The sequence below is a fragment of the Schistocerca americana genome, chromosome 3 (assembly GCF_021461395.2).
Source record: "Schistocerca americana isolate TAMUIC-IGC-003095 chromosome 3, iqSchAmer2.1, whole genome shotgun sequence".
NCBI lineage: Eukaryota > Metazoa > Arthropoda > Insecta > Orthoptera > Acrididae > Schistocerca > Schistocerca americana.
In genome coordinates this window covers 916,610,132-916,636,828 of record NC_060121.1, presented here as the reverse complement: position 1 = coordinate 916,636,828, position 26,697 = coordinate 916,610,132, and the positions used below count along the sequence as shown (strand labels likewise).

The 26,697-nt window shown below is 57.0% G+C and overlaps 5 protein-coding genes across 5 annotated transcripts; all 5 read left to right on the top strand.

Annotated features, from left to right (window-relative positions):
• The first annotated feature begins 1,928 nt into the window (after positions 1-1,928).
• Positions 1,929-15,483, top strand: LOC124606525 (octapeptide-repeat protein T2-like). The gene is given in 6 exon segments (XM_047138509.1): positions 1,929-2,002; positions 9,075-9,199; positions 9,430-9,489; positions 9,939-10,057; positions 13,132-13,502; positions 15,405-15,483. Coding segments are annotated over 6 exon segments (828 nt in total).
• Positions 15,484-15,616: 133 nt separating this feature from the next.
• LOC124606524 (protein qua-1-like) lies at positions 15,617-16,595 on the top strand. Its single transcript, XM_047138508.1, has 2 exons — positions 15,617-15,643; positions 15,984-16,595. The coding sequence occupies exons 1-2, from the start codon at positions 15,617-15,619 to the stop codon at positions 16,593-16,595; spliced, it is 639 nt and encodes a 212-aa protein (XP_046994464.1).
• Positions 16,596-18,234: 1,639 nt separating this feature from the next.
• On the top strand, positions 18,235-19,495 carry LOC124606523 (TATA-binding protein-associated factor 2N-like). The gene is made up of 2 exons (XM_047138507.1): positions 18,235-18,793; positions 19,035-19,495. The coding sequence occupies exons 1-2, from the start codon at positions 18,235-18,237 to the stop codon at positions 19,493-19,495; spliced, it is 1,020 nt and encodes a 339-aa protein (XP_046994463.1).
• A 503-nt stretch (positions 19,496-19,998) lies between these two features.
• LOC124606521 (circumsporozoite protein-like) lies at positions 19,999-20,676 on the top strand. The gene has a single exon (XM_047138505.1). The coding sequence runs from the start codon at positions 19,999-20,001 to the stop codon at positions 20,674-20,676; it is 678 nt and encodes a 225-aa protein (XP_046994461.1).
• Positions 20,677-21,189: 513 nt separating this feature from the next.
• On the top strand, positions 21,190-22,287 carry LOC124606520 (glycine-rich cell wall structural protein 1.8-like). Its single transcript, XM_047138504.1, has one exon. The coding sequence runs from the start codon at positions 21,190-21,192 to the stop codon at positions 22,285-22,287; it is 1,098 nt and encodes a 365-aa protein (XP_046994460.1).
• Positions 22,288-26,697: the final 4,410 nt, after the last annotated feature.

Genomic DNA, 26,697 nt, shown 5'->3' with positions numbered 1-26,697 from the left:
GTGCACGGTACATCCAAACCGTCATCGAACCCATCGTTCTACCATTCCTAGACCGACAAGGGAACTTGCTGTTCCAACAGGACAATGCACGTCCGCATGTATCCCGTGCCACCCAACGTGCTCTAGAAGGTGTAAGTCAACTACCCTGGCCAGCAAGATCTCCGGATCTGTCCCCCATTGAGCATGTTTGGGACTGGATGAAGCGTCGTCTCACGCGGTCTGCACGTCCAGCACGAACGCTGGTCCAACTGAGGCGCCAGGTGGAAATGGCATGGCAAGCCGTTCCACAGGACTACATCCAGCATCTCTACGATCGTCTCCATGGGAGAATAGCAGCCTGCATTGCTACGAAAGGTGGATATACACTGTACCAGTGCCGACATTGTGCATGCTCTGTTGCCTGTGTCTATGTGCCTGTGGTTCTGTCAGTGTGATCATGTGATGTATCTGACCCCAGGAATGTGTCAATAAAGTTTCCCCTTCCTGGGACAATGAATTCACGGTGTTCTTATTTCAATTTCCAGGAGTGTATAATTCTTCACAAACAAAGTCCTGTCCAATAGATTTTAATAGGAGAACAGTGTCCATAGGGAGGGGGGTTTGGATGTACTGAGTATTACAACCTTCATTATCAATGTACATGATTACGAATCCAGAGAGGTGGACCTAATCACTTATTTAAGGCACATTTTGCTCCTACTCCAACCCTGCAACAGTGATATAGTGGCTATCACGGGGCTGACTGAGTAGACAGTGAGCAATGGTTGCATGTTTTCACTGGGGAAAACTGCTCACATCCATTTGCTACATTCATCATTCATTTACATTCCACAAACCATGATCACGAAGAACAATGTACTGAAGATCAATGATTCAATGAAGTTTCTCGGCCTCACATTTGACAAAAAGCTCTCTTGGTTATAAAACCTGAGCAACATAAAAACAACAGCTCTGAAATGCCTAAGTCATAGGTCCTGTGGAGGTGACACAACACAACACATCTCTCGCAATTTCATGGTCTTCATATAATCCTAGATAGACTGATGTTATTAGCATGGTGCATACATCTAAAACTCACCAAAACAGTCCAACATAAATGCATCAAGTTGGCCACAGGCTTCATTGCCAACCTCTGTGCTGAGACAACACACTGTCTAATCCAAATTCAAGTGAATTTCAGCTCGTTGATTGCCCACTCATGTGATCACTAACTGCCCACAAGTGTAAAACCCATTTGGTATACAAGCAAGACCTAACTATTCCTGTTTTAACCTTTACACTTCAGTGGACTTATTTGCCTCTTTGGATGCTGAAAAAATGATTCCTGGGGCTATCCACAGAGGAGTATGACAGCAGATGGCCCCCCTCATTCGTGAAAAAAAAAAGTTTTCTTCACAAAGTGTCTCTTCATGCACTGACTTCACTGGTGAGGCACAGGGACATGTACCACTAGGAGAGAGAGGCTAAAAGTGAGACAGGTAACACTGGTTGAAGGATCAGTAGATTGTTTTCAAGTTTCTTTCACCCCCATCCAACCATTCTCTTTTAAGGCTTAATACAAGACATATTTAACTGATCTTTCACCACCTTCTCTTCCCGACCCTTCAACAGAAACACCTACGTATCAGAGGGCAGGCCACTGTGAAAGCAATCACTTTGTATGTCAGTTTAGCTATAAGTACTGCAAGGAATTCGGGTGAGTATAATTACAAACCTCCTATGTACAGTAGAGAGAGGGGAAGAGACAGAGGGGACGAGTGACTGGAGTAGAGAAGGGACGAGTGACTGGAGTAGAGAAGGGACGAGTGACTGGAGTAGAGAAGGGACGAGTGAAGGGACTATAGAGGTGAATAGACAGGGGAAAGAATGAAGGACTAGAGAGGGGACGAGTGGAGGGACTAGAGAGGGGAAGAGTGGAGGGAGCAGAGATGGGAAGAGTGAAGGGAGATGGGGGGAAAGTGCAGGCAGATGGAGGGGAAAGTGAATGGAGAATTGGGGGAGAGTGAGGGGGGACACAAGGAGAGTGAGGGGAGACAGAGGGGGGAGACAAGAAGGAGAGTGAGGGGAGACAGAGGGGGGGCGACAAGAAGGAGAGTGAGGGGAGACAGAGGGGGGCGACAAGAAGGAGAGTGAGGGGAGACAGAGGGGGGCGACAAGAAGGAGAGTGAGGGGAGACAGAGGGGGGCGACAAGAAGGAGAGTGAGGGGAGACAGAGGGGGGCAGACAAGAAGGAGAGTGAGGGGAGACAGAGGGGGGGAGACAAGAAGGAGAGTGAGGGGAGACAGAGGGGGGGAGACAAGAAGGAGAGTGAGGGGAGACAGAGGGGGGGAGACAAGAAGGAGAGTGAGGGGAGACAGAGGGGGGGAGACAAGAAGGAGAGTGAGGGGAGACAGAGGGGGGGAGACAAGAAGGAGAGTGAGGGGAGACAGAGGGGGGGAGACAAGAAGGAGAGTGAGGGGAGACAGAGGGGGGGAGACAAGAAGGAGAGTGAGGGGAGACAGAGGGGGGGAGACAAGAAGGAGAGTGAGGGGAGACAGAGGGGGGGAGACAAGAAGGAGAGTGAGGGGAGACAGAGGGGGGGAGACAAGAAGGAGAGTGAGGGGAGACAGAGGGGGGGAGACAAGAAGGAGAGTGAGGGGAGACAGAGGGGGGAGAGGGAAGAGTGAGGGGAGACAGAGGGGGGAGAGGAAAGAGTGAGGGGAGACAGAGGGGGGAGAGGAAAGAGTGAGGGGAGACAGAGGGGGGAGAGGAAAGAGTGAGGGGAGACAGAGGGGGGAGAGGAAAGAGTGAGGGGAGACAGAGGGGGGAGAGGAAAGAGTGAGGGGAGACAGAGGGGGGAGAGGAAAGAGTGAGGGGAGACAGAGGGGGGAGAGGAAAGAGTGAGGGGAGACAGAGGGGGGAGAGGAAGGAGTGAGGGGAGACAGAGGGGGGAGAGGAAAGAGTGAGGGGAGACAGAGGGGGGAGAGGGAAGAGTGAGGGGAGACAGAGGGGGGAGAGGGAAGAGTGAGGGGAGACAGAGCGGGGAGAGGGAAGAGTGAGGGGAGACAGAGCGGGGAGAGGGAAGAGTGAGGGGAGACAGAGCGGGGAGAGGGAAGAGTGAGGGGAGACAGAGGGGGGAGAGGGAAGAGTGAGGGGAGACAGAGGGGGGAGAGGGAAGAGTGAGGGGAGACAGAGGGGGGAGAGGGAAGAGTGAGGGGAGACAGAGGGGGGAGAGGGAAGAGTGACGGGAGACAGAGGGGGGAGAGGGAAGAGTGACGGGAGACAGAGGGGGGAGAGGGAAGAGTGACGGGAGACAGAGGGGGGAGAGGGAAGAGTGAGGGGAGACAGAGGGGGGAGAGGGAAGAGTGAGGGGAGACAGAGGAGGGGAGACAAGAGGAGGGGGGAAGAGTGAAGGGAGACAGAGGAGGGGAGACAAGAGGAGGGGGGAAGAGTGAAGGGAGACAGAGGAGGGGGGAAGAGTGAAGGGAGACAGAGGAGGGGGGAAGAGTGAAGGGAGACAGAGGAGGGGGGGAAGAGTGAAGGGAGACAGAGGAGGGGGGGAAGAGTGAAGGGAGACAGAGGAGGGGGGGAAGAGTGAAGGGAGGCAGAGGAGGGGGGAAGAGTGAAGGGAGACAGAGGAGGGGGGAAGAGTGAAGGGAGGCAGAGGATGGGGGAAGAGTGAAGGGAGGCAGAGGATGGGGGAAGAGTGAAGGGAGGCAGAGGATGGGGGAAGAGTGAAGGGTGACAGAGGGGGGAAGAGTGAAGGGAGACAGAGGGGGGAAGAGTGAAGGGAGACAGAGGGGGAAGGGTGAAGGGAAACAGAGGTTGGTTGGTTGGTTGGTTGGTTTGGGGTGTAAAGGGACCAAATTACAGGGTTATTAGTCCCTTTATCGTCATGGAAACAATGTTACAGTTAAAACTATTCTCAAAAGGTGTTGGGGAAAGAAAAACGTGCAGAAAACTAATGGGGGACCACACGGAAAGTATTAAAATAATGTAGCTGGTTGATCACAAGAATAAAACAAAAAGGATGAGACCGCCACAACGAAAGACACTAAAATCTCCAGCCTAAAAGAGAAAGCGAAATGAACACACACATGTACATGACTAACACCAAGGCAAATAAACAGCAAACAAAGAGTGTGGAAAAGTTAAAATGGAGGGGTGGTGGAGGTCTGGGAGAGAAAACCAGAGGCTCACCCTTAGATTGTGTGATGAAACCCACCTTTCAAAGAAAATGTAAAACATAGGCATTGAGGCATTCTCATCCAAGACTGGAGGCAGGGTGCTGGGAAGGTTACAAGTCTGCCACAGAGTGATTAGTTTAAAATTGGGCAGTCCAACAAGAAGTAAGTGAAAGTGATCTGTGAGCTATGGTGACATCGAACTTGGTCCTCGGAATGGAGGAGGTGACCATGTGTTAGCCAAGTATAGCCAATGTGGAGCCAACAAGTACAGCATAGTCCCTGTGAGTGGTTTGCATGAATGACTGCCGCACATTCGCTGTCTCCTTGATAACATGTAGTTCATTTGGTGTACTCAGGGCACACCATGATGTATCCCGGATCGTGAAAACTTTATAGCAGAAAACCGATCCAGGATCAGTCAGCATCAAGCTGATCTCCAGAGCTGGTTTACTGGTAGTCTGTGGGGGGAAAGAGGGAGCAGGTGGGCGGGCAGGCAAGCAGCGGGGAACAGAGGAGTTGGGTGGGGGCGGGGCGAGCGAGGAGGCAACGGAAGAGAGGGCGGGCGGGCGGGCGAGGGGGCGAACGGTAGAGACGGCGGGTGGGCGAGGGGGCAAAAAAAAGAGAGGGCGGGCGGGCGGGCGAGGGGGCGAACGGTAGAGACGGCGGGTGGGCGAGGGGGCAAAAAAAGAGAGGGCGGGCGGTCGGGGCGAGGGGTGAACGGGGGAGGGGGCAGGGGCCGGGTGAGGGGGGAACGGGGGGAGGGGGCAGGGGCCGGGTGAGGGGGGGAACGGGGGGAGGGAGCAGGGGACGGGCGAGGGGGGGAACGGGGGTAGGGGGCAGCGGACGGGCGAGGGGGGAACTGGGGGAGGGGGCAGGGGGGCGGGCGAGGGGGGACGGGGGCAGGGGGCAGGGGACGGGCGAGGGGGGAACTGGGGGAGGGGGCAGGGGACGGGCGAGGGGGGAACTGGGGGAGGGGGCAGGGGACTGGCGAGGGGGGAACTGGGGGAGGGGGCAGGGGACGGGCGAGGGGGGAACTGGGGGAGGGGGCAGGGGACGGGCAAGGGGGGAACTGGGGGAGGGGGCAGGGGACGGACGAGGGGGGTAACAGGGGGAATGGGAAAAGAGAGAGGGGGCGGGCGAGGGGGTAACGGGGGAACGGGGGAAGAGGGCAGGGGGCAGGCGAGGGGGGTAACGGGGGAACGGGGAAAGAGGGCAGGGGGCGGGCGAGGGGGTAACGGGGGGAACGGGGGAAGAGGGAAGGGGGGGAGAGTGGGTAACGGGGGTAGAGGGCAGGGGCGGGCGAGGGGGGTAACGGGGGAAGAGGGCAGGGGGCAGTTGAGGGGGGTAACGGGGGGAACGGGGGAAGAGGGCAGGGGGCGGTTGAGGGGGTAACGGGGCGAGAGGGCAGCGGGGGAGAGTGGGTAACGGGGGGAGAGGGCAGGGGGGGGGAGAGGGGGGTAACGGGCGAGCGAGGGCGGGAGAGGGCGAGCGAGGGCGGGAGAGGGCGAGCGAGGGCGGGAGAGGGCGAGCGAGGGCGAGCGAGGGCGGGAGAGGGCGAGCGAGGGCGGGAGAGGGCGAGCGAGGGCGGGAGAGGGCGAGCGAGGGCGGGAGAGGGCGAGCGAGGGCGGGAGAGGGCGAGCGAGGGCGGGAGAGGGCGAGCGAGGGCGGGAGAGGGCGAGCGAGGGCGGGAGAGGGCGAGCGAGGGCGGGAGAGGGCGAGCGAGGGCGGGAGAGGGCGAGCGAGGGCGGGAGAGGGCGGGAGAGGGCGAGCGAGGGCGAGAGAGGGCGAGCGAGGGCGGGAGAGGGCGAGCGAGGGCGGGAGAGGGCGAGCGAGGGCGGGAGAGGGCGAGCGAGGGCGAGCGAGGGCGGGAGAGGGCGGGAGAGGGCGGGGAGAGGGCGGGAGAGGGCGGGAGAGGGCGAGCGAGGGCGAGAGAGGGCGAGCGAGGGCGAGAGAGGGCGAGCGAGGGCGGGAGAGGGCGAGCGAGGGCGAGCGAGGGCGAGCGAGGGCGAGCGAGGGCGAGCGAGGGCGAGCGAGGGCGGGAGAGGGCGAGCGAGGGCGGGAGAGGGCGAGCGAGGGCGGGAGAGGGCGGGAGAGGGCGAGCGAGGGCGGGAGAGGGCGAGCGAGGGCGGGAGAGGGCGAGCGAGGGCGGGAGAGGGCGAGCGAGGGGCGGGAGAGGGCGAGCGAGGGCGGGAGAGGGCGAGCGAGGGCGGGAGAGGGCGAGCGAGGGCGGGAGAGGGCGAGCGAGGGCGGGAGAGGGCGAGCGAGGGCGGGAGAGGGCGAGCGAGGGCGGGAGAGGGCGAGCGAGGGCGGGAGAGGGCGAGCGAGGGCGGGAGAGGGCGGGAGAGGGCGAGCGAGGGCGGGAGAGGGCGGGAGAGGGCGAGCGAGGGCGAGAGAGGGCGAGCGAGGGCGAGAGAGGGCGAGCGAGGGGCGGGAGAGGGCGAGCGAGGGCGAGCGAGGGCGGGAGAGGGCGAGCGAGGGCGAGCGAGGGCGGGAGAGGGCGGGAGAGGGCGAGCGAGGGCGGGAGAGGGCGAGCGAGGGCGGGAGAGGGCGAGCGAGGGCGGGAGAGGGCGAGCGAGGGCGGGAGAGGGCGAGCGAGGGCGGGAAGAGGGCGGGAGAGGGCGAGCGAGGGCGGGAGAGGGCGAGCGAGGGCGGGGAGAGGGCGAGCGAGGGCTGGAAAGAGAGGGCGGGAGAGGGCGAGCGAGGGCTGGAAAGAGAGGGCGAGCGAGGGCTGGAAAGAGAGAGCGAGCGAGGGCTGGAAAGAGAGAGCGAGCGAGGGCTGGAAAGAGAGAGCGAGCGAGGGCTGGAAAGAGAGAGCGAGCGAGGGCTGGAAAGAGAGAGCGAGCGAGGGGCTGGAAAGAGAGAGCGAGCGAGGGCTGGAAAGAGAGAGCGAGCGAGGGCTGGAAAGAGAGAGCGAGCGAGGGCTGGAAAGAGAGAGCGAGCGAGGGAGGGCTGGAAAGAGAGAGAGCGAGCGAGGGAGGGCTGGAAAGAGAGAGAGAGAGCGAGCGAGGGCTGGAAAGAGAGAGAGAGAGCGAGCGAGGGCTGGAAAGAGAGAGAGCGAGCGAGGGCTGGAAAGAGAGAGAGCGAGCCGAGGGCTGGAAAGAGAGAGAGCGAGCGAGGGCTGGAAAGAGAGAGAGCGAGCGAGGGCTGGAAAGAGAGAGAGCGAGCGAGGGCTGGAAAGAGAGAGAGCGAGCGAGAGCTGGAAAGAGAGAGAGAGAGCGAGGGGTGGAAAGAGAGAGAGAGAGCGAGGGCTGGAAAGAGAGAGAGAGAGAGAGAGAGCGAGGGCTGGAAAGAGAGAGAGAGAGAGAGAGAGCGAGGGCTGGAAAGAGAGAGAGAGAGCGAGGGCTGGAAAGAGAGAGAGAGAGAGAGAGAGAGAGCGAGGGCTGGAAAGAGAGAGAGAGAGCGAGGGCTGGAAAGAGAGAGAGCGAGCGAGGGCTGGAAAGAGAGAGAGCGAGCGAGGGCTGGAAAGAGAGAGAGCGAGCGAGGGCTGGAAAGAGAGAGAGCGAGCGAGGGCTGGAAAGAGAGAGAGCGAGCGAGAGCTGGAAAGAGAGAGAGAGAGCGAGGGGTGGAAAGAGAGAGAGAGAGCGAGGGCTGGAAAGAGAGAGAGAGAGAGAGAGAGAGAGCGAGGGCTGGAAAGAGAGAGAGAGAGAGAGAGAGAGCGAGGGCTGGAAAGAGAGAGAGAGAGCGAGGGCTGGAAAGAGAGAGAGAGAGCGAGGGCTGGAAAGAGAGAGAGAGAGAGAGAGAGCGAGGGCTGGAAAGAGAGAGAGAGAGCGAGGGCTGGAAAGAGAGAGAGAGAGAGAGCGAGGGCTGGAAAGAGAGAGAGAGAGCGAGGGCTGGAAAGAGAGAGAGAGAGCGAGGGCTGGAAAGAGAGAGAGAGAGCGAGGGCTGGAAAGAGAGAGAGAGAGCGAGGGCTGGAAAGAGAGAGAGAGAGCGAGGGCTGGAAAGAGAGAGAGGGAGCGAGGGCTGGAAAGAGAGAGAGAGAGAGCGAGGGCTGGAAAGAGAGAGAGAGAGCGAGGGCTGGAAAGAGAGAGAGAGCGAGGGCTGGAAAGAGAGAGAGAGAGAGAGCGAGGGCTGGAAAGAGAGAGAGAGAGAGAGCGAGGGCTGGAAAGAGAGAGAGAGAGCGAGGGCTGGAAAGAGAGAGAGAGAGCGAGGGCTGGAAAGAGAGAGAGAGAGAGAGAGAGAGAGAGAGAGAGAGCGAGGGCTGGAAAGAGAGAGAGAGAGAGAGAGAGAGAGAGCGAGGGCTGGAAAGAGAGAGAGAGAGAGAGAGTGAGCGAGGGCTGGAAAGAGAGAGAGAGAGCGAGGGCTGGAAAGACAGAGAGAGAGAGAGAGAGAGAGAGCGAGGGCTGGAAAGAGAGAGAGAGAGCGAGGGCTGGAAAGAGAGAGAGCGAGCGAGGGCTGGAAAGAGAGAGAGCGAGCGAGGGCTGGAAAGAGAGAGAGCGAGCGAGGGCTGGAAAGAGAGAGAGCGAGCGAGAGCTGGAAAGAGAGAGAGAGAGCGAGGGGTGGAAAGAGAGAGAGAGAGCGAGGGCTGGAAAGAGAGAGAGAGAGAGAGAGAGCGAGGGCTGGAAAGAGAGAGAGAGAGAGAGAGAGCGAGGGCTGGAAAGAGAGAGAGAGAGAGAGAGAGAGCGAGGGCTGGAAAGAGAGAGAGAGAGCGAGGGCTGGAAAGAGAGAGAGAGAGAGAGAGAGCGAGGGCTGGAAAGAGAGAGAGAGAGCGAGGGCTGGAAAGAGAGAGAGAGAGAGAGCGAGGGCTGGAAAGAGAGAGAGAGAGCGAGGGCTGGAAAGAGAGAGAGAGAGCGAGGGCTGGAAAGAGAGAGAGAGAGCGAGGGCTGGAAAGAGAGAGAGGGAGCGAGGGCTGGAAAGAGAGAGAGAGAGAGCGAGGGCTGGAAAGAGAGAGAGAGAGCGAGGGCTGGAAAGAGAGAGAGAGCGAGGGCTGGAAAGAGAGAGAGAGAGAGAGCGAGGGCTGGAAAGAGAGAGAGAGAGAGAGCGAGGGCTGGAAAGAGAGAGAGAGAGCGAGGGCTGGAAAGAGAGAGAGAGCGAGGGCTGGAAAGAGAGAGAGAGAGAGAGAGAGAGAGAGAGAGAGAGAGAGAGCGAGGGCTGGAAAGAGAGAGAGAGAGAGAGCGAGGGCTGGAAAGAGAGAGAGAGAGAGAGCGAGGGCTGGAAAGAGAGAGAGAGAGAGAGAGAGAGAGAGAGAGAGAGAGAGAGAGAGAGAGAGAGAGAGCGAGGGCTGGAAAGAGAGAGAGAGAGAGAGAGAGAGAGAGAGAGAGAGAGCGAGGGCTGGAAAGAGAGAGAGAGAGAGAGAGAGAGAGAGAGATGGTTCAAATGGCTCTGAGCACTATGGGACTTAACATCTATGGTCATCAGTCCCCTAGAACTTAGAACTACTTAAACCTAACTAACCTAAGGACAGCACACAACACCCAGCCATCACGAGGCGGAGAAAATCCCTGACCCCGCCGGGAATCGAACCCGGGAACCCGGGCGTGGGAAGCGAGAACGCTACCGCACGACCACGAGATGCGGGCTGAGAGAGAGAGAGAGAGAGAGAGAGAGAGCGAGGGCTGGAAAGAGAGAGAGAGCGAGGGCTGGAAAGAGAGAGAGAGAGAGAGAGAGAGAGAGCGAGGGCTGGAAAGAGAGAGAGAGAGAGAGAGAGAGAGAGAGAGAGCGAGGGCTGGAAAGAGAGAGAGAGAGAGAGAGAGAGAGAGCGAGGGCTGGAAAGAGAGAGAGAGAGAGAGCGAGGGCTGGAAAGAGAGAGAGAGAGAGAGGGAGGGCTGGAAAGAGAGAGAGAGAGAGAGAGAGCGAGGGCTGGAAAGAGAGAGAGAGAGAGAGAGCGAGGGCTGGAAAGAGAGAGAGAGAGAGAGAGCGAGGGCTGGAAAGAGAGAGAGAGAGAGAGAGCGAGGGCTGGAAAGAGAGAGAGAGAGAGAGCGAGGGCTGGAAAGAGAGAGAGAGAGAGCGAGGGCTGGAAAGAGAGAGAGAGAGAGAGAGCGAGGGCTGGAAAGAGAGAGAGAGAGAGCGAGGGCTGGAAAGAGAGAGAGAGAGCGAGGGCTGGAAAGAGAGAGAGAGAGCGAGGGCTGGAAAGAGAGAGAGCGAGCGAGGGCTGGAAAAAGCGGGGGAGGGAGGGCTGGAAAAAGCAGGGGAGGGAGGGCTGGAAAAAGCGGGGGAGGGAGGGCTGGAAAAAGCGGGGGAGGGAGGGCTGGAAAAAGCGGGGGAGGGAGGGCTGGAAAAAGCGGGGGAGGGAGGGCTGGAAAAGCGGGGGAGGGAGGGCTGGAAAAAGCGGGGGAGGGAGGGCTGGAAAAAGCGGGGGAGGGAGGGCTGGAAAAAGCGGGGGAGGGAGGGCTGGAAAAAGCGGGGGAGGGAGGGCTGGAAAAAGCGGGGGAGGGAGGGCTGGAAAAAGCGGGGGAGGGAGGGCTGGAAAAAGCGGGGGAGGGAGGGCTGTAAAAAGCGGGGGATGGAGGGCTGTAAAAAGCGGGGGAGGGAGGGCTGTAAAAAGCGGGGGAGGGAGGGCTGTAAAAAGCGGGGGAGGGAGGGAGGAAAGAAAGGGGGAGGGAGGGAGGAAAGAAAGAGCGAGGAGGATGGAAAGAAAGGGGGAGGGAGGGAGGAAAGAAAGAGCGAGGGAGGATGGAAAGAAAGGGGGGAGGGAGGGAGGAAAGAAAGAGCGAGGGAGGGAGGAAAGAAAGAGCGAGGGAGGGAGGAAAGATAGAGGAGTGAGGGAGGAAGGAAAGAAAGAGGAGTGAGGGAGGGAGGAAAGAAAGAGGAGGGAGGGAGGGAGGAATGAAAGAGGATGGAGGGAGGGAGGAAAGAAAGAGGAGGGAGGGAGGGAGGAAAGAAAGAGGAGGGAGGGAGGGAGGAAAGAAAGAGGAGGGAGGGAGGGGAGGAAAGAAAGAGGAGGGAGGGAGGGAGGAAAAAAAGAGGAGGGAGGAAAAAAAGAGGAGGGTGGAAAAAAAGAGGAGGGAGGGAGGAGGGAGGAAAGAAAGAGGAGGGAGGGAGGAAAGAAAGAGGAGGGAGGGAGGGAGGGAGGGAGGGAGGGAGGGAGGGAGGGAGGGAGGAAAGAAAGAGCGAGGGAGGGAGGAAAGAAAGAGGAGGGAGGGAGGGAGGAAAGAAAGAGTGAGGGATAGAGGAAAGAAACAGAAGGGAGGGAGGGAGGGAGGAAAGAGTGAGTGAGTGAGTGAGGAATATGGACAGAGAATGAGTGAGTGAGGAATATGGACAGAGAATGAGTGAGTGAGGAATAAGGACAGTGAGTGAGTGAGGAATAAGGACAGTGAGTGAGTGAGGAATAAGGACAGAGAATTGGTGAGAGTGAGTAATAAGAACAGGGAGTGAGTGAGAGTGAGTAATAAGAACAGGGAGTGAGTGAGAGTGAGTAATAAGAACAGGGAGTGAGTGAGAGTGAGTAATAAGAACAGGGAGTGAGTGAGAGTGAGTAATAAGAACAGGGAGTGAGTGAGAGTGAGTAATAAGAACAGGGAGTGAGTCAGAGTGAGTAATAAGAACAGGCCGTGAGTGAGGTAGTGTGGAATAAGAACAGGGTGTAAGTGACAGTGTGAGGATGGGTAGGGAGGTAGTGAGTAAGTGAGGGAGTGAGGATGGGGAGGGAGGTGTTGAGCAAGTGAGGAACACGGACGAGGAGGGAGAGAGGGAGGGAGCAAGTGAGGAATGCAGACCAAAAGGGAGGGAGCAAGTGAGGAATGCAGACCAGAAGGGAGGGAGCAAGTGAGGAACGCAGACCAGAAGGGAGGGAGCAAGTGAGGAACGCAGACCAGAAGGGAGGGAGCAAGTGAGGAACGCAGACCAGAAGGGAGGGAGCAAGTGAGGAACGCAGACGAGAAGGGAGGGAGCACGTGAGGAACTCAGGAGAGAAGATAGAGAGCAAGTGGGGAATGAGGACGAGGAGGGAGGGAGGGAGGAAGTGAGCAATGTGGACAAAGAGGGAGAGAGAGGGAGGGAGGGCGGGAGGGAGCAAGTGAGGAATGCAGATGGGGAGGGAGGGAGGGAGCAAGTGAGGAATGCAGATGGGGAGGGAGGGAGGGAGCAAGTGAGGAATGCAGATGGGGAGGGAGGGAGGGAGCAAGTGAGGAATGCTGACTAGGAGGGGGGAGGGAGGGAGCGAGGGAGCAAGTGAGGAATGAGGACGAGGAGGGAGGGAGGGAGGAGGGAGGGAGGGAGGGAGGGAGGGAGGGAGGGAGGGAGGGAGGGAGGGAGTGCGGAGGGAGTGAGTGAGGGAGGGAGGAGTGAGGGAGGGAGGGAGTGCGGAGGGAGGGAGTGAGTGAGTGAGTGAGTGAGTGAGTGAGGAGTGAGGAGTGAGGGAGTGAGTGAGTGAGTGAGTGAGTGAGTGAGTGAGTGAGTGAGGGAGGGAGGGAGGGAGGGAGGGAGGGAGGGAGGGAGGGAGGGAAAGAGGGAGGGAGGGAGGGAGGGAGGGAGGGATTGAGTGAGTGAGGTAGGAGGGAGGGAGGGAGGGAGGGAGGGAGGGAGGGAGGGAGGGAATGAGGGAGTGAGGAGGGAGGGAGTGGGGAGGAAGGGAGGGAGTGAGGGAACAAGTGAAGAACAAGGACGAGGAGGGAGGGAGGGAGCAAGTGAGGAACAAGGACGAGGAGGGAGGGAGGGAGCAAGTGAGGAACAAGGACGAGGAGGGAGGGAGGGAGCAAGTGAGAAACAAGGACAGGGAAGGAGGGAGGGAGGGTGCAAGTGAGGAACAAGGACGAGGAGGGAGGGAGGGAAGGAAGGAGCAAGTGAGGAACAAGGACGGTGAAGGAGGGAGGGAGCAAAGGAACAAGTGTGGTACACGGACGAGGGAGGGCGGGAAGTGAGGAACAAGGATGGGGACGGAGGGAGAGAGTAAGTGGGGATTGGGGAGGGAGGGATGAAACAAATGAGGAAGAAGGATAGGGAGGGAGGGAATAACTGAGGAAGAAGGATAGGGTAGTAGGGAATAAGTGAGGAACAAGGATGAGGAGAGACGGACGGAATAAGCGAGGAAGAAGGATGGGGAGAGACAGATGGCATAAGTGAGGAAGAAGGATGGGGAGAGACAGATGGAATAAGTGAGGAAGAAGGATGGGGAGAGACAGATGGAATAAGTGAGGAAGAAGGATGGGGAGAGACAGATGGAATAAGTGAGGAAGAAGGATGGGGAGAGACAGATGGAATAAGTGAGGAAGAAGGATGGGGAGAGACAGATGGAATAAGTGAGGAAGAAGGATGGGGAGAGACAGATGGCATCAGTGAGGAAGAAGGATGGGGAGAGACAGATGGAATAAGTGAGGAAGAAGGATGGGGAGAGACAGATGGAATAAGTGAGGAAGAAGGATGGGGAGAGACAGATGGAATAAGTGAGGAAGAAGGATAGTGAGGGAGGGAACAAGTGAGGAAGAAGGATAGTGAGGGAGGGAACAAGTGAGGAAGAAGGATAGTGAGGGAGGGAACAAGTGAGGAAGACGGATAGTGAGGGAGGGAACAAGTGAGGAAGAAGGATAGTGAGGGAGGGAATAAGTGAGGAAGAAGGATAGTGAGGGAGGGAATAAGTGAGGAAGAAGGATAGTGAGGGAGGGAATAAGTGAGGAAGAAGGATAGTGAGGGAGGGAACAAGTGAGGAAGAAGGATAGTGAGGGAGGGAATAAGTGAGGAAGGAGGATAGTGATGGAGGGAATAAGTGAGGAAGAAGGATAGTGAGGGAGGGAATAACTGAGGAAGAAGGACAGTGAGGAAGGGAATAACTGAGGAAGAAGGACAGTGAGGGAGGGAATAACTGAGGAAGAAGGATAGTGAGGGAGGGAATAACTGAGGAAGAAGGATAGCGAGGGAGGGAATAAGTGAGAAAGAAGGATATTGGGGGAGGGAATAAGTGAGAAAGAAGGATATTGGGGGAGGGAATAAGTGAGGAACAAGGACAGGAAGGGGGGAGGGAATAAGTGAGGAACAAGGACAGGAAGGGGGGAGGGAATAAGTGAGGAACAAGGACAGGAAGGGGGGAGGGAATAAGTGAGGAACAAGGACAGGAAGGGGGGAGGGAATAAGTGAGGAACAAGGACAGGAAGGGGGGAGGGAATAAGTGAGGAACAAGGACGGGAAGGGAGGAGGGTAATGAGAGTATGAGGGAGGGTGTGAGAGAAGAACAAGGTCAAGGACATAGGAGGGTGGGTGTGAGGGAAGAATAAGGTATAGGAGGTAGGATGAAGGGTGTGAGGAAAGAATAAGGTATAGGAGGGAGGTGGAAGGACGAGGAAGGAAGTCAACATGAATGTGGAGGGAGGGGCTTGACAAAGACACAACAGAATGGAGGCTGATGAGGATTGGTTGGTTGATTTGGAAGATAAAGGAAACAAACTATAAGGTTATCAGTTTCTTTCTCCAGATGGAAAGAAGGCTCAAGTTAAAACAAATCCCAAGGAGTTGGGGAAAGGGACAGGTTGGTAAACTAATGGGGAATCACAAAGAAAGAGAAAACAAAAGAAGCTAACCAAAACAAGAAAACATACACTAAAAGGAAAAGTAGTGGAAGATATTAAAATAATATAGCAGATGGTCGAGGCTGCCCGATCAGAAGAATAAGAAAGGATGAGCTAGACACTATGCAAACCACTAAAATCTCCAGCCTAAAAGAGAAGACGAGATGAACACACATAGGCAAACAAACAGCAAAGAAAGAGTGCAGAAAATTTAAAATGTGGGGACGGTGGAGTCCTGGGTGAGAAGGCCAGAGGCTCACTCTTAGACAGCATGATATAATCCCCCTATAAGTCCGCCACAAAGCAGCTAAAATTGGGTAGTCCAACAAGATGAGGATAACAGTCATGCGGTAGCCACGACACCAATCTGGGTCCTCACAGTGGAGGAGGTGACCATGTATTGGCCAAGTGTAGCCAATCCGGAGCCAGCAAGTGACAATGGAGTCCCTGTGAGTGGTTTGCGTGGATGACTGTCACACATTCGTTGTCTCCTTGACAACACTTAGTTTATTTGGTGTACTGCGGGTGCACCATTCAGTATCCTATGCTCATGAAAACATACAGTGGAAGACCTGATGAGGAAACAGCAGGAGGGGCGATGACAAGGTTGCATTGGGAGTAGAGAACGACGAGACTGAAGTGAGAGTAGAGAACGACGAGACTGAAGTGAGAGTAGAGAACGACGAGACTGAAGTGAGAGTAGAGAACGACGAGACTGAAGTGAGAGTAGAGAACGACGAGACTGAAGTGAGAGTAGAGAACGACGAGACTGAAGTGAGAGTAGAGAACGACGAGACTGAAGTGAGAGTAGAGAACGACGAGACTGAAGTGAGAGTAGAGAACGACGAGACTGAAGTGAGAGTAGAGAACGACGAGACTGAAGTGAGAGTAGAGAACGACGAGACTGAAGTGAGAGTAGAGAACGACGAGACTGAAGTGAGAGTAGAGAACGACGAGACTGAAGTGAGAGTAGAGAATGACGAGACTGAAGTGAGAGTAGAGAACAACAAGGATATGGAGGGGTTCAAAGAGGAAGTGGATGTAAGTGGCTAATGAGGATACGAACGAAGGGGGCAACAGGGACACATAGGGAGGGAAAGGGGACAATGAGGACGCGGAGGGAGGGTGGTAACGACGACGCGGAGGGGGGGGGGCAACGACGACGCGGAGGGGGGGGGCAACGACGACGCGGAGGGGGGGGGCAACGACGACGCGGAGGGGGGGGGCAACGACGACGCGGAGGGAGGGGGGCAACGACGACGCGGAGGGAGGGGGGCAACGACGACGCGGAGGGAGGGGGGCAACGACGACGCGGAGGGAGGGGGGCAACGACGACGCGGAGGGAGGGGGGCAACGACGACGCGGAGGGAGGGGGGCAAAGACGACGCGGAGGGAGGGGGCAACGACGACGCGGAGGGAGGGGGGCAACGACGACGCGGAGGGAGGGGGCAACGACGACGCGGAGGGAGGGGGCAACGACGACGCGGAGGGAGGGGGCAACGACGACGCGGAGGGAGGGGCCAACGACGGAGACGGTAGCGGCAAGGACGGAGACGGTAGCGGCAAGGACGGAGACGGTAGCGGCAAGGACGGAGACGGTAGCGGCAAGGACGGAGACGGTAGCGGCAAGGACGGAGACGGTAGCGGCAAGGACGGAGACGGTAGCGGCAAGGACGGAGACGGTAGCGGCAAGGACGGAGACGGTAGCGGCAAGGACAATGGAGCAGGCAACAAGAAGAGAGGTGGTAGCATCAAGGACAGTGGAGAGAGTAATGAGGATACTGATGGCACAAACAAGGACAGTGGAGAGGTCAATGAGGACAAGGGTGAGAGCAACAAGGACATGGGAGGAAGAAACAACGTCAGGAGGGGGAATGAGGCGAAAAAGGGTCGACCTGGGCGTGCAAACGATGTCGAAAAGGGTCTAGTACCCTGGAGGAGAAATGTGGTGGAATATTTGGGGATGAGGAGATATGGTCTACAAGGGACATGAGGGAAAACGAGATCAAACAGGGCCTAAGATGAGGAACGGGAAACAAGGTTAAATAAGGCCAAAAGTGGGTGAAAATAAGGAAGAGGAAACAAGGTCAAAAAGGGAGGAAGATGAGGGACGAGAGAAGAGGTCAAAAAAGAGGAAGATGAGGGACGAGAGAAGAGGTCAAAAAAAGAGGAAGATGAGGGACGAGAGAAGAGGTCAAAAAAAGAGGAAGATGAGGGACGAGAGAAGAGGTCAAAAAAAGAGGAAAATGATGGAGGGGGAAACGAGGTCAAAAAAGGAGGAAGACGTGGCAGGGGAAAGGGGCTCTAATAGTGAGGAAGATGGAGGGCAAAAGAGGTCAAAAAGGGAGGAAGATTATGGAGAGGAAAAGAGGACAAAACGGGAGAAAATTGGAGGGAAAACGAGGTCATTTAAATGATGAAGATGAGGGAGGAGAAAAGGAGTCTAACTGGGTTAAGGAATTGGGAGAGAAAATGGCGTCAAAAAGGGTCGACTCAGGAGCGGAAATGAGGCGAAAAAGGGTCGACCTGGGCGTGCAAACGATGTCGAAAAGGGTCTAGTACCTTGGAGGAGAAATGTGGTGGAAAAGGGACGAGGGCATAGAAGGGAATCAAGATCTGAAAACAACGACAATTCCGAGGGGAAACTAGGTTAGAAAGGAAAGAGGACATGGAAAGGAAAACATGGTCGAAAAGGGACAAAGACAAGGGAGGGGAAAAAGTGGGCAGGATATTGAGAATGGATGGGAATGGATGAGTGCGAATGTCAAGTGGGGGACAGTGGTTAGAGGACAAGAAGGGAACAGGTGAGGAGAAGGGAAGAAGATCATGAAGTGAAGACGCTTTGGAAGGAGGAAAGAAGATCATGAAATGAAGACGCTTTGGAAGAAGGAAAGAATATCATGAAGTGAAGACGCTTTGGAAGGAGGAAAGAAGATCATGAAGTGAAGACGCTTTGGAAGGAGGAAAGAAGATCATGAAGTGAAGACGCTTTGGAAGGAGGAAAGAAGATCATGAAGTGAAGACGCTTTGGAAGGAGGAAAGAAGATCATGAAGTGAAGACGCTTTGGAAGGAGGAAAGAAGATCATGAAGTAAAGAGGCTTTGGGAGGAGGGAAGAAGGCCACAGAGTGAAGAGGCTGTGGGAGGAGGGAAGAAGGTCAAGAAGTGAAGTAGAAATGGGAGAAAGGAAGGAGGTTAAGAAGTGAAAGGGCAATAGGAGAAGGAAAGAATGTCAAGAAGGAACGAGGATAAGGAGATGTGGACAGGGCAGAGAAAGGATGTGAGAAAGGGACGAGGACAGGGGGGTACAGAGGCAGGAAGAGGCGAGAAATGGATAAGAACACGGGTGGGGGAAGGAGGAGAGAAAGGGACGAGGCAAGATATGGGCAAGGAGGAGAGAAAGGGATGAGGCAAGATGCGGGCAAGGAGGAGAGAAAGGGATGAGGCAAGATGCGGGCAAGGAGATAAGGGGACGAGGCAAGAAGTGGGCAAGGAGGAGAGAAGGTGACGAGGAGAGAGTTGGGGCAAGGAGGCGGGAGGCGGGGAAGGGAGGGGCGAGTGGCGGGGCAGGGAGGGGCGAGTGGCGGGGCAGGGAGGGGCGAGTGGCTGGGCAGGGCGGGGAGAGTGACGGGGATGGGGCGAGAGGCGGGGCAAGGGGGTGACAAGGGGGCAAGGGGGCGACAAGGGGGGCAAGGAGGCGACAAGGGGGGCAATGAGGCGACAAGGGGGGCAAGGAGGCGACAAGGGGGGCAAGGAGGCGACAAGGGGGGCAAGGAGGCGACAAGGGGGGCAAGGAGGCGACAAGGGGGGCAAGGAGGCGACAAGGGGGGCAAGGAGGCGACAAGGGGGGCAAGGAGGCGACAAGGGGGGCAAGGAGGCGACAAGGGGGGCAAGGAGGCGACAAGGGGGGCAAGGAGGCGACAAGGGGGGCAAGGAGGCGACAAGGGGGGCAAGGAGGCGACAAGGGGGGCAAGGAGGCGACAAGGGGGGCAAGGAGGCGACAAGGGGGGCAAGGAGGCGACAAGGGGGGCAAGGAGGCGACAAGGGGGGCAAGGAGGCGACAAGGGGGGCAAGGAGGCGACAAGGGGGGCAAGGAGGCGACAAGGGGGGCAAGGAGGCGACAAGGGGGGCAAGGAGGCGACAAGGGGGCAAGGAGGCGACAAGGGGGCATGGCGAGAGGCGGGGCACAGAGGTGAGAGGGAGGTTAGGTGAGAGGCGAGGTGAGAAGGAGGTTAGGTGAGAGGCGAGGTGAGAAGGAGGTTAGGTGAGAGGCGAGGTGAGAAGGAGGTTAGGCGAGAGGCGAGGTGAGAAGGAGGTTAGGCGAGAGGCGAGGTGAGAAGGAGGTTAGGCGAGGTGAGAAGAAGGTTAGGAGAGAGGCGAGGTGAGAAGGAAGTTAGGCAAGAGGCGAGGTAAGAAGCCGACAAGGGGACTAGGCGAGAAGAGAGACAAGGGGGTGATAAGGGGCAAAAGAAGTAAACGAGAAAGGAAAGAGGACGGGGTGGAGAAAGGAAGTGAGAAAGGAAAGAGGACAGGGGTGGAGAAAGGAAGTGAGAAAGGAAAGAGGACAGAGGTGGAGAAAGGAAGTGAGAAAGGAAAGAGGACAGGGGTCGAGAAAGGAAGTGAGAAAGGAAAGAGGACAGGGGTCGAGAAAGGAAGTGAGAAAGGAGAGAGGACAGGGGTCGAGAAAGGAAGTGTGAAAGGAAAGAGGACAGGGGTCGAGAAAGGAAGTGTGAAAGGAAAGAGGACAGGGGTGGAGAAAGGAAGTGAGAAAGGAAAGACGACAGGGGTGGAGAAAGGAAAGACGACAGGGGTGGAGAAAGGAAGTGAGAAAGGAAAGAGGACAGGGGTGGAGAAAGGAAGTGAGAAAGGAAAGGGGACAGGGGCGGAAAAATGAAGTGAGAATGGAAAGGGGACAGGGGCGGAAGAAGGATGCGAGAAAGGAAAGGGGACAGGGGCGGAAAAATGAAGTGAGAATGGAAAGGGGACAGGGGCGGAAGAAGGATGCGAGAAAGGAAAGGGGACAGGGGCGGAAGTAGGAAGCGAGAAAGGAAAGGGGACAGGGGCGGAAGTAGGAAGCGAGAAAGGAAAGGGGACAGGGGCGGAAGAAGGAAACGAGAAAGGAAAGTGGACAGGAGCAGTAGAAGGAAGTGAGAAAGGAAAGGGGACCGGAGTAGAAGAAGGAAACGATAAAGTAAAGGGGTAGGGGTTGAAGAAGGAAATGAGAAAGGAAAGGGGACAGGGGAAAATAAAGTGATGAGAAAGGAAAGAGGGTAAGGGGAAAATAAAGTGATGAGAAAGGAAAGAGGGTAAGGGGAAAATAAAGTGATGAGAAAGGAAAGAGGGTAAGGGGAAAATAAAATGATGAGAAAGGAAAGAGGGTAAGGGGAAAATAAAATGATGAGAAAGGAAAGAGGGCAGGGGAAAAGAAGGAGGCGAGGAAGGAAAGAGGGCAAGGGAGAAGGAGGAGGCCAGAAAGGAATGAGGGCAGGGGGAGAAGGAGGAGGCCAGAAAGGAATGAGGGCAGGGGGAGAAGAAGGAGGCCAGAAAGGAATGAGGGCAGGGGGAGAAGAAGGAGCCCAGGAAGGAATGAGGGCAGGGGGAGAACGAGGAGGCCAGAAAGGAATGAGAGCAGAGGGAGAAGAAGGAGGCCAGAAAGGAATGAGGGCAGGGGGAGAAGAAGGGGGCCAGAAAGGAATGAGGGCAGGGGGAGAAGAAGGGGGCCAGAAAGGAATGAGGGCAGGGGGAGAAGAAGGGGGCCAGAAAGGAATGAGGGCAGGGGGAGAAGAAGGAGGCCAGAAAGGAATGAGGGCAGGGGGAGAAGAAGGAGGCCAGAAAGGAATGAGGGCAGGGGGAGAAGAAGGAGGCCAGAAAGGAATGAGGGCAGGGGGAGAAGAAGGAGGCCAGAAAGGAATGAGTGCAGGGGGAGAAGAAGGAGGCCAGAAAGGAATGAGGGCAGGGGGAGAAGAAGGAGGCCAGAAAGGAATGAGGGCAGGGGGAGAAGGAGGAGGCGAGAAAGGAATGAGGGCAGGGGGAGAAGGAGGAGGCGAGAAAGGAAAGAGGGTAAGGGAAAAATAAAGTGATGAGAAAGGAAAGGGGGCAAGGGGAAAATAAAGTGATGAGAAAGGAAAGAGGGCAAGGGGAAAATAAAGTGATGAGAAAGGAAAGAGGGCAAGGGGAAAATAAAGTGATGAGAAAGGAAAGAGGGCAGGGGAAAAGAAGGAGGCGAGGAAGGAAAGAGGGCAAGGGAGAAGAAGGAGGCCAGAAAGGAATGAGGGCAGCGGGTGAAGGAGGAGGTGAGAAAGGAAAGAGGGCAAGGGAAAAATAAATTGATGAGAAAGGAAAGAGAGCAAGGGGAAAATAAAGTGATGAGAAAGGAAAGAGAGCAAGGGGAAAATAAAGTGATGAGAAAGGAAAGAGAGCAAGGGGAAAATAAAGTGATGAGAAAGGAAAGAGGGCAGGGGAAAAGAAGGAGGCGAGGAAGGAAAGAGGGCAGGGGAAAAGAAGGAGGCGAGGAAGGAAAGAGGGCAGGGGAAAAGAAAGAGGCGAGGAAGGAAAGAGGGCAAGGTAGAAGGAGGAGGCCAGAAAGGAATGAGGGCAGGGGGAGAAGGAGGAGGCCAGAAAGGAATGAGGGCAGGGGGAGAAGAAGGAGGCGAGAAAGGAATGAGGGCAGGGGGAGAAGAAGGAGGCGAGAAAGGAATGAGGGCAGGGGGAGAAGAAGGAGGCCAGAAAGGAATGAGGGCAGGGGGAGAAGAAGGAGGCCAGAAAGGAATGAGGGCAGGGGGAGAAGGAGGAGGCCAGAAAGGAATGAGGGCAGGGGGAGAAGGAGGAGGCCAGAAAGGAATGAGGGCAGGGGGAGAAGGAGGAGGCCAGAAAGGAATGAGGGCAGTGGGAGAAGGAGGAGGCGAGAAAGGAATGAGGGCAGGGGGAGAAGGAGGAGGCGAGAAAAGAATGACGGCAGGGGGAGAAGAAGGAGGCCAGAAAGGAATGAGGGCAGGGGGAGAAGAAGGAGGCCAGAAAGGAATGAGGGCAGGGGGAGAAGAAGGAGGCCAGAAAGGAATGAGGGCAGGGGGAGAAGAAGGAGGCCAGAAAGGAATGAGGGCAGGGGGAGAAGAAGGAGGCCAGAAAGGAATGAGGGCAGGGGGAGAAGGAGGCCAGAAAGGAATGAGGGCAGGGGGGAGAAGAAGGAGGCCAGAAAGGAATGAGGGCAGGGGGAGAAGAAGGAGGCCAGAAAGGAATGAGGGCAGGGGGAGAAGGAGGAGGGCAGGGGGAGAAGGAGGAGGCCAGAAAGGAATGAGGGCAGGGGGAGAAGGAGGAGGCCAGAAAGGAATGAGGGCAGGGGGAGAAGGAGGAGGCGAGAAAGGAATGAGGGCAGGGGGAGAAGGAGGAGGCGAGAAAGGAATGAGGGCAGGGGGAGAAGGAGGAGGCGAGAAAGGAATGAGGGCAGGGGGAGAAGGAGGAGGCGAGAAAGGAATGAGGGCAGGGGGAGAAGGAGGAGGCGAGAAAGGAATGAGGGCAGGGGGAGAAGGAGGATTCGAGAAAGGAATGAGGGCAGTGGGAGAAGGAGGAGTCGAGAAAGGAATGAGGGCAGTGGGAGAAGGAGGAGTCGAGAAAGGAATGAGGGCAGGGGGAGAAGAAGGAGGCGAGAAAGGAATAACAGTAGGGGGAGAAGAAGGAGGTGATAAATGAATGAGAGCAGGGGGAAAAGAAGAAAACAAGAAACGAAAGAGGGCAGGCACAGAAGATGTGAGTGAGGGGAAAGTGGATAAGGGCAGAAAATGGAAGTCAGAAAGGGACGAAGACAGGGGTCTGGGAAGAGGGTCAGAAAGGGGTACGAGGGGACAAAGACAGGAGTGGTGGAAGTAGGCTAGAAAGGGAAGAGGACAAGGTGGAGGGTTGAGGCCAGAAAGGGATGAGGGGAGGAGTGAGGCCAGAAAGGGATGAGGGGAGGAGTGAGGCCAGAAAGGGATGAGGGGAGGAGTGAGGCCAGAAAGGGATGAGGGGAGGAGTGAGGCCAGAAAGGGATGAGGGGAGGAGTGAGGCCAGAAAGGGATGAGGGGAGGAGTGAGGCCAGAAAGGGATGAGGGGAGGAGTGAGGCCAGAAAGGGATGAGGGGAGGAGTGAGGCCAGAAGGGATGAGGGGAGGAGTGGGGCCAGAAAGGGATGAGGGGAGGAGTGAGGCCAGAAAGGGATGAGGGGAGGAGTGAGGCCAGAAAGGGATGAGGGGAGGAGTGAGGCCAGAAAGGGATGAGGGGAGGAGTGAGGCCAGAAAGAGATGAGGGGAGGAGTGAGGCCAGAAAGGGATGCGGGGAGGAGTGAGGCCAGAAAGGGATGCGGGGAGGAGTGAGGCCAGAAAGGGATGAGGGGAGGAGTGACGCCAGAAAGGGATGAGGACAGGAATGAGGCCAGAATGGGATGAGGGCGGGGTGGGGAAAGGAGGACAAAAACGGATGAGGACGAGGTTGAGAAAGGAGGACACAAACGGATGAGGAGTAGGTGGGGAAAGGAGGACAGAAACGGATGTGGACGACGTGGGGAAAGGAGGACAGAAATGGATGAGGATGACGTGGGGAAAGGAGGACAGAAACGGATGAGGACGACGTGGGGAAAGGAGGACAGGAAGGGATGATGATTAGGTGGGGAAAGGAGGACACGAAGGGATGATGATTAGGTGGGGAAAGGAGGACACGAAGGGATGATGATTAGGTGGGGAAAGGAGAACAGGAAGGGATGATGATTAGGTGGGGAAAGGAGAACAGGAAGGGATGATGATTAGGTGGGGAAAGGAGGACAGGAAGGGATGATGATTAGGTGGGGAAAGGAGGCCAGAAAGGGATGAGGACGAGGTGGGGAAAGGAGGCCAGAAAGGGATGGGGACGAGGTGGGGAAAGGAGGACAGAAAGGGTTGGGGACGAGGTGGGGAAAGGAGGCCAGAAAGGGATGGGGACGAGGTGGGGAAAGGAGGCCAGAAAGGGATGGGGACGAGGTGGGGAAAGGAGGCCAGAAAGGGATGGGGACGAGGTGGGGAAAGGAGGCCAGAAAGGGATGGGGACGAGGTGGGGAAAGGAGGCCAGAAAGGGATGGGGACGAGGTGGGGAAAGGAGGCCAGAAGGGTTTGTGGGAGGATACAGACTATGAGGGGGGGGAAGTCTATCCAGAAGGTAAATAATTATTTGGAGGAGGGGAAATAACTATATTGAGGGAGGGGAAAAGACTATGCGACAGAGGAATTAAATGTATGTGTGGGGAAAGATTACGTGGGAGAGAGACAACTACTCGAGAATGGGAAGGATTGCGTGGGGGGGGGGGGGGGGGGAAAGGACAATGTGAGAAGGGGAGGTACTACGTGGGAATGGGAAGGATTGCGTGAGAGGGGAAAGAACAATGAGAGAAGGGGAGGTACTACGTGGGAATGGGAAGGACTCCGTGTGAAGGGGAGGACTATGTTGGAGGGGAGGACTATACAGGAGGAGGATTCTATGCAAGAGGCAAGACTATATGGGAGGGGGGAGGGCATTGCAGGAGGGCTGAGCACTACACAGGAGGGGGGAGGAGGTTGTCGGAGGAGATCATGTGGATTGAAGATCATGGAGGGGGCCAAAGACACAGTGAGGAAACACATAGGGGATGAAGGATGTGAGGGAAGAATGAGGCAGAAGGAGTGAAGGACGTGGGAGACGGAATGAGGCAGAAGGGAAGAAAGACATGGGAGCAGAAAAACTTGGGACTGCTGCAGCACGGCAGGGGATGAACGCGGCAGGGGGGTGGACGCGGCAGGGGGGTGGACGCGGCAGGGGGGGTGGACGCGGCAGGGGGGGTGGACGCGGCAGGGGGGGTGGACGCGGCAGGGGGGGTTGACGCGGCAGGGGGGGTGGACGCGGCAGGGGGGGTGGACGTGGCAGGGGGGTGGACGCGGCAGGGGGGTGGACGTGGCAGGGAGGGTGGACGCGGCAGGGGGTGTACGCGGCAGGGAGGGTGGATGCGGCATTGGGGTGGACGCTGCAGGCGGTGGATGGGGCATGGGGGTGGACGCGGCAGGTGGGTGGACGCGGCAGGTGGGTGGACACGGCAGGTGGGTGGACGCGGCAGGGGGAGGTCACAGCAGGTGGAGGATGTCGCATGGGGAATGATGCAGAAGGGGGAAAGAGATGCTGGACAGGGCGGGCACTGGAGGGGAATGGAGACTGGACGGGAAGGCTGCTGGTTGGGGGATGATGTGGAAGCTTGGAAGGACCCTGGATAGAAGAATGAGGCAGGACGGGCAAGGACAGGATGCAGGACGTGCGAGGGCGCAGGATGTACGAGGGCGCAGCACGGGGAAGGGCGCAGCACGGGGAATGGCGCAGGACGGGGAAGGCTGCAGGAGGGGGATGAACGCAGGAGGGAGATGAACGCAGGTGGGGGAAGAACGCAGGTGGGGGAAGAACGCAGGTGGGGGAAGAACGCAGGTGGGGGAAGAACGCAGGATGGGTAAGAATGCAGGAGGGGAAAGGACTCAAGAAGGTGAAACGATGTAGGAGGAGAAAGGACACAGGAGGGTGAAGATCATACAGAGAGAGAGAGAGAGAGAGAGAGAGAGAGAGAGAGAGAGAGAGAGAGAGAGAGAAGGTGGAAATGGGAAGGTAGATGTGGAGGAGGAAACATCATCCAGAAGGAAGAATGAGGGAGTGAAAGGGAATGGGATATGGAAGTGGGATGTGAGGGGTTTGGTACAGTGTGGGGTTTGAACAGAAAGAGGGATCCGTTATGGAGAGAATGGACAGGTAGATGGAGAAGGAAGCAGGCAGGCAGAAAGAGGAGAGGGAGAAGGAGGGCTCAGCGAGCAGAAATAGCAGAGGGGGTTGGAGGGACGAGTGGGCAGACAGGACAGAGTGACAAAGAGCCTAGTGGACAGACGAGAGTGGGCAGACCCATGACAGGAAGATGTGGGGTAAGGTACACGACAATGGCGGGGTTGGGGCCACAACAGTTGGGGGTAGGTGCCACAAATAGTTGGGGCAAGGAGCCAAGACAAATGGGTGTGGGAGGATCAGCAAAAGGGGAGGGAGGAGCTATGGGTGGGGAAATATAGCAAAGGGGGGATGAGCTATGGGTGGGGGAGGACCAGTGAAGGGGGAAGGAGGAGCAATGGCATGGTTCGAAGGGTCTAATACAGAGGAGGAAAGGGACCACAATTAGGGGGTAGAAGATGTGGCAGAGGGTGCAGACACATGGGTGGAGTGCCACGATGATGAGGAGTGGCCACGATGGGAAGAGGTGCTGCAATGGCAGGGAGGGGCAATGACAGCAGGTAGGCGCCACAATTGCAGGGAGGGGCTGCGATGGCAGGGAGGGACCACAAAGGGAAGAGGGTAGCAACAGGAGGAACAGACCAGAATGGGAGGACAGCAACAATGAGAAGGGACCACAGTAGAGGAACGGGCATCTACAGGGGAGGGGCATCAAAAGTGGAGAGGCATCTGCAGGGGAGGGGCAATACAGGAGGTCATGTTGCTGTGAATGGGGGAGCCATGATAGCATGAGGGGGCACAATGGGGGGAGGGGAACGTGATGGGTGAGGGCTCTGAGATGGGTGAGGGAACTGTGACAGGGTTAGGAGACCGTGACAGGGAGAGGTGAGCATGACAGGGTCAAAGGGCTGACACAAGAGAGGGGATCGAGGCAGGAAATGGGACCATGATGGGGCCAAGATGGGAGAGGGGACCAAGGCAGGAGAAGGGACAAGGGAGCGAGTGGACTGATGCGCAAGAGGGGCCCAAGATGGTCGAGGGACCCGAGATGGTCGAGGGACCCGAGATGGTAAAGGGACCCGAGATGGTAGAGAGGACTCAGATGGTAGAGAGGCCAAAGACAGAGACTGAGGGGGGAGAGGGGATCGAGATGGGGGATGGGATAGCAATAGTGGAGAGAATAGCAACAGGGAGAGAAGACCATGAAAAAGGGAGGGCATTGCAATGGAACGAGGAGACTGCGATGGGGGGGGGGGGGAACTACAACAGGGAGAGGGGGTGTGACCAAGACCAGTGGGAGGCGGCTACGAGGGGGGGAGGTTAACAGGAGTAGTGGGAGTTTACCACGAGGTGGGAGGTGAATGCGGCT

Coding starts and splice junctions, on each gene's coding strand:
- LOC124606524 (XM_047138508.1), top strand. CDS start 15,617: ATGGAGGGGTTCAAAGAGGAAGTGGAT. Junction 15,644..15,983: donor GGTTCAAAGAGGAAGTGGAT/GTAAGTGGCTAA, acceptor AGGGGGGCAAAG/ACGACGCGGAGGGAGGGGGC.
- LOC124606523 (XM_047138507.1), top strand. CDS start 18,235: ATGGGGCGAGAGGCGGGGCAAGGGGGTGACAAGGGGGCAAGGGGGCGA. Junction 18,794..19,034: donor GCGAGAGGCGGGGCACAGAG/GTGAGAGGGAGG, acceptor CAAGGGGACTAG/GCGAGAAGAGAGACAAGGGG.
- LOC124606521 (XM_047138505.1), top strand. CDS start 19,999: ATGAGAAAGGAAAGAGGGCAGGGGAAAAGAAGGAGGCGAGGAAGGAAA.
- LOC124606520 (XM_047138504.1), top strand. CDS start 21,190: ATGAGGGCAGGGGGAGAAGGAGGAGGCCAGAAAGGAATGAGGGCAGGG.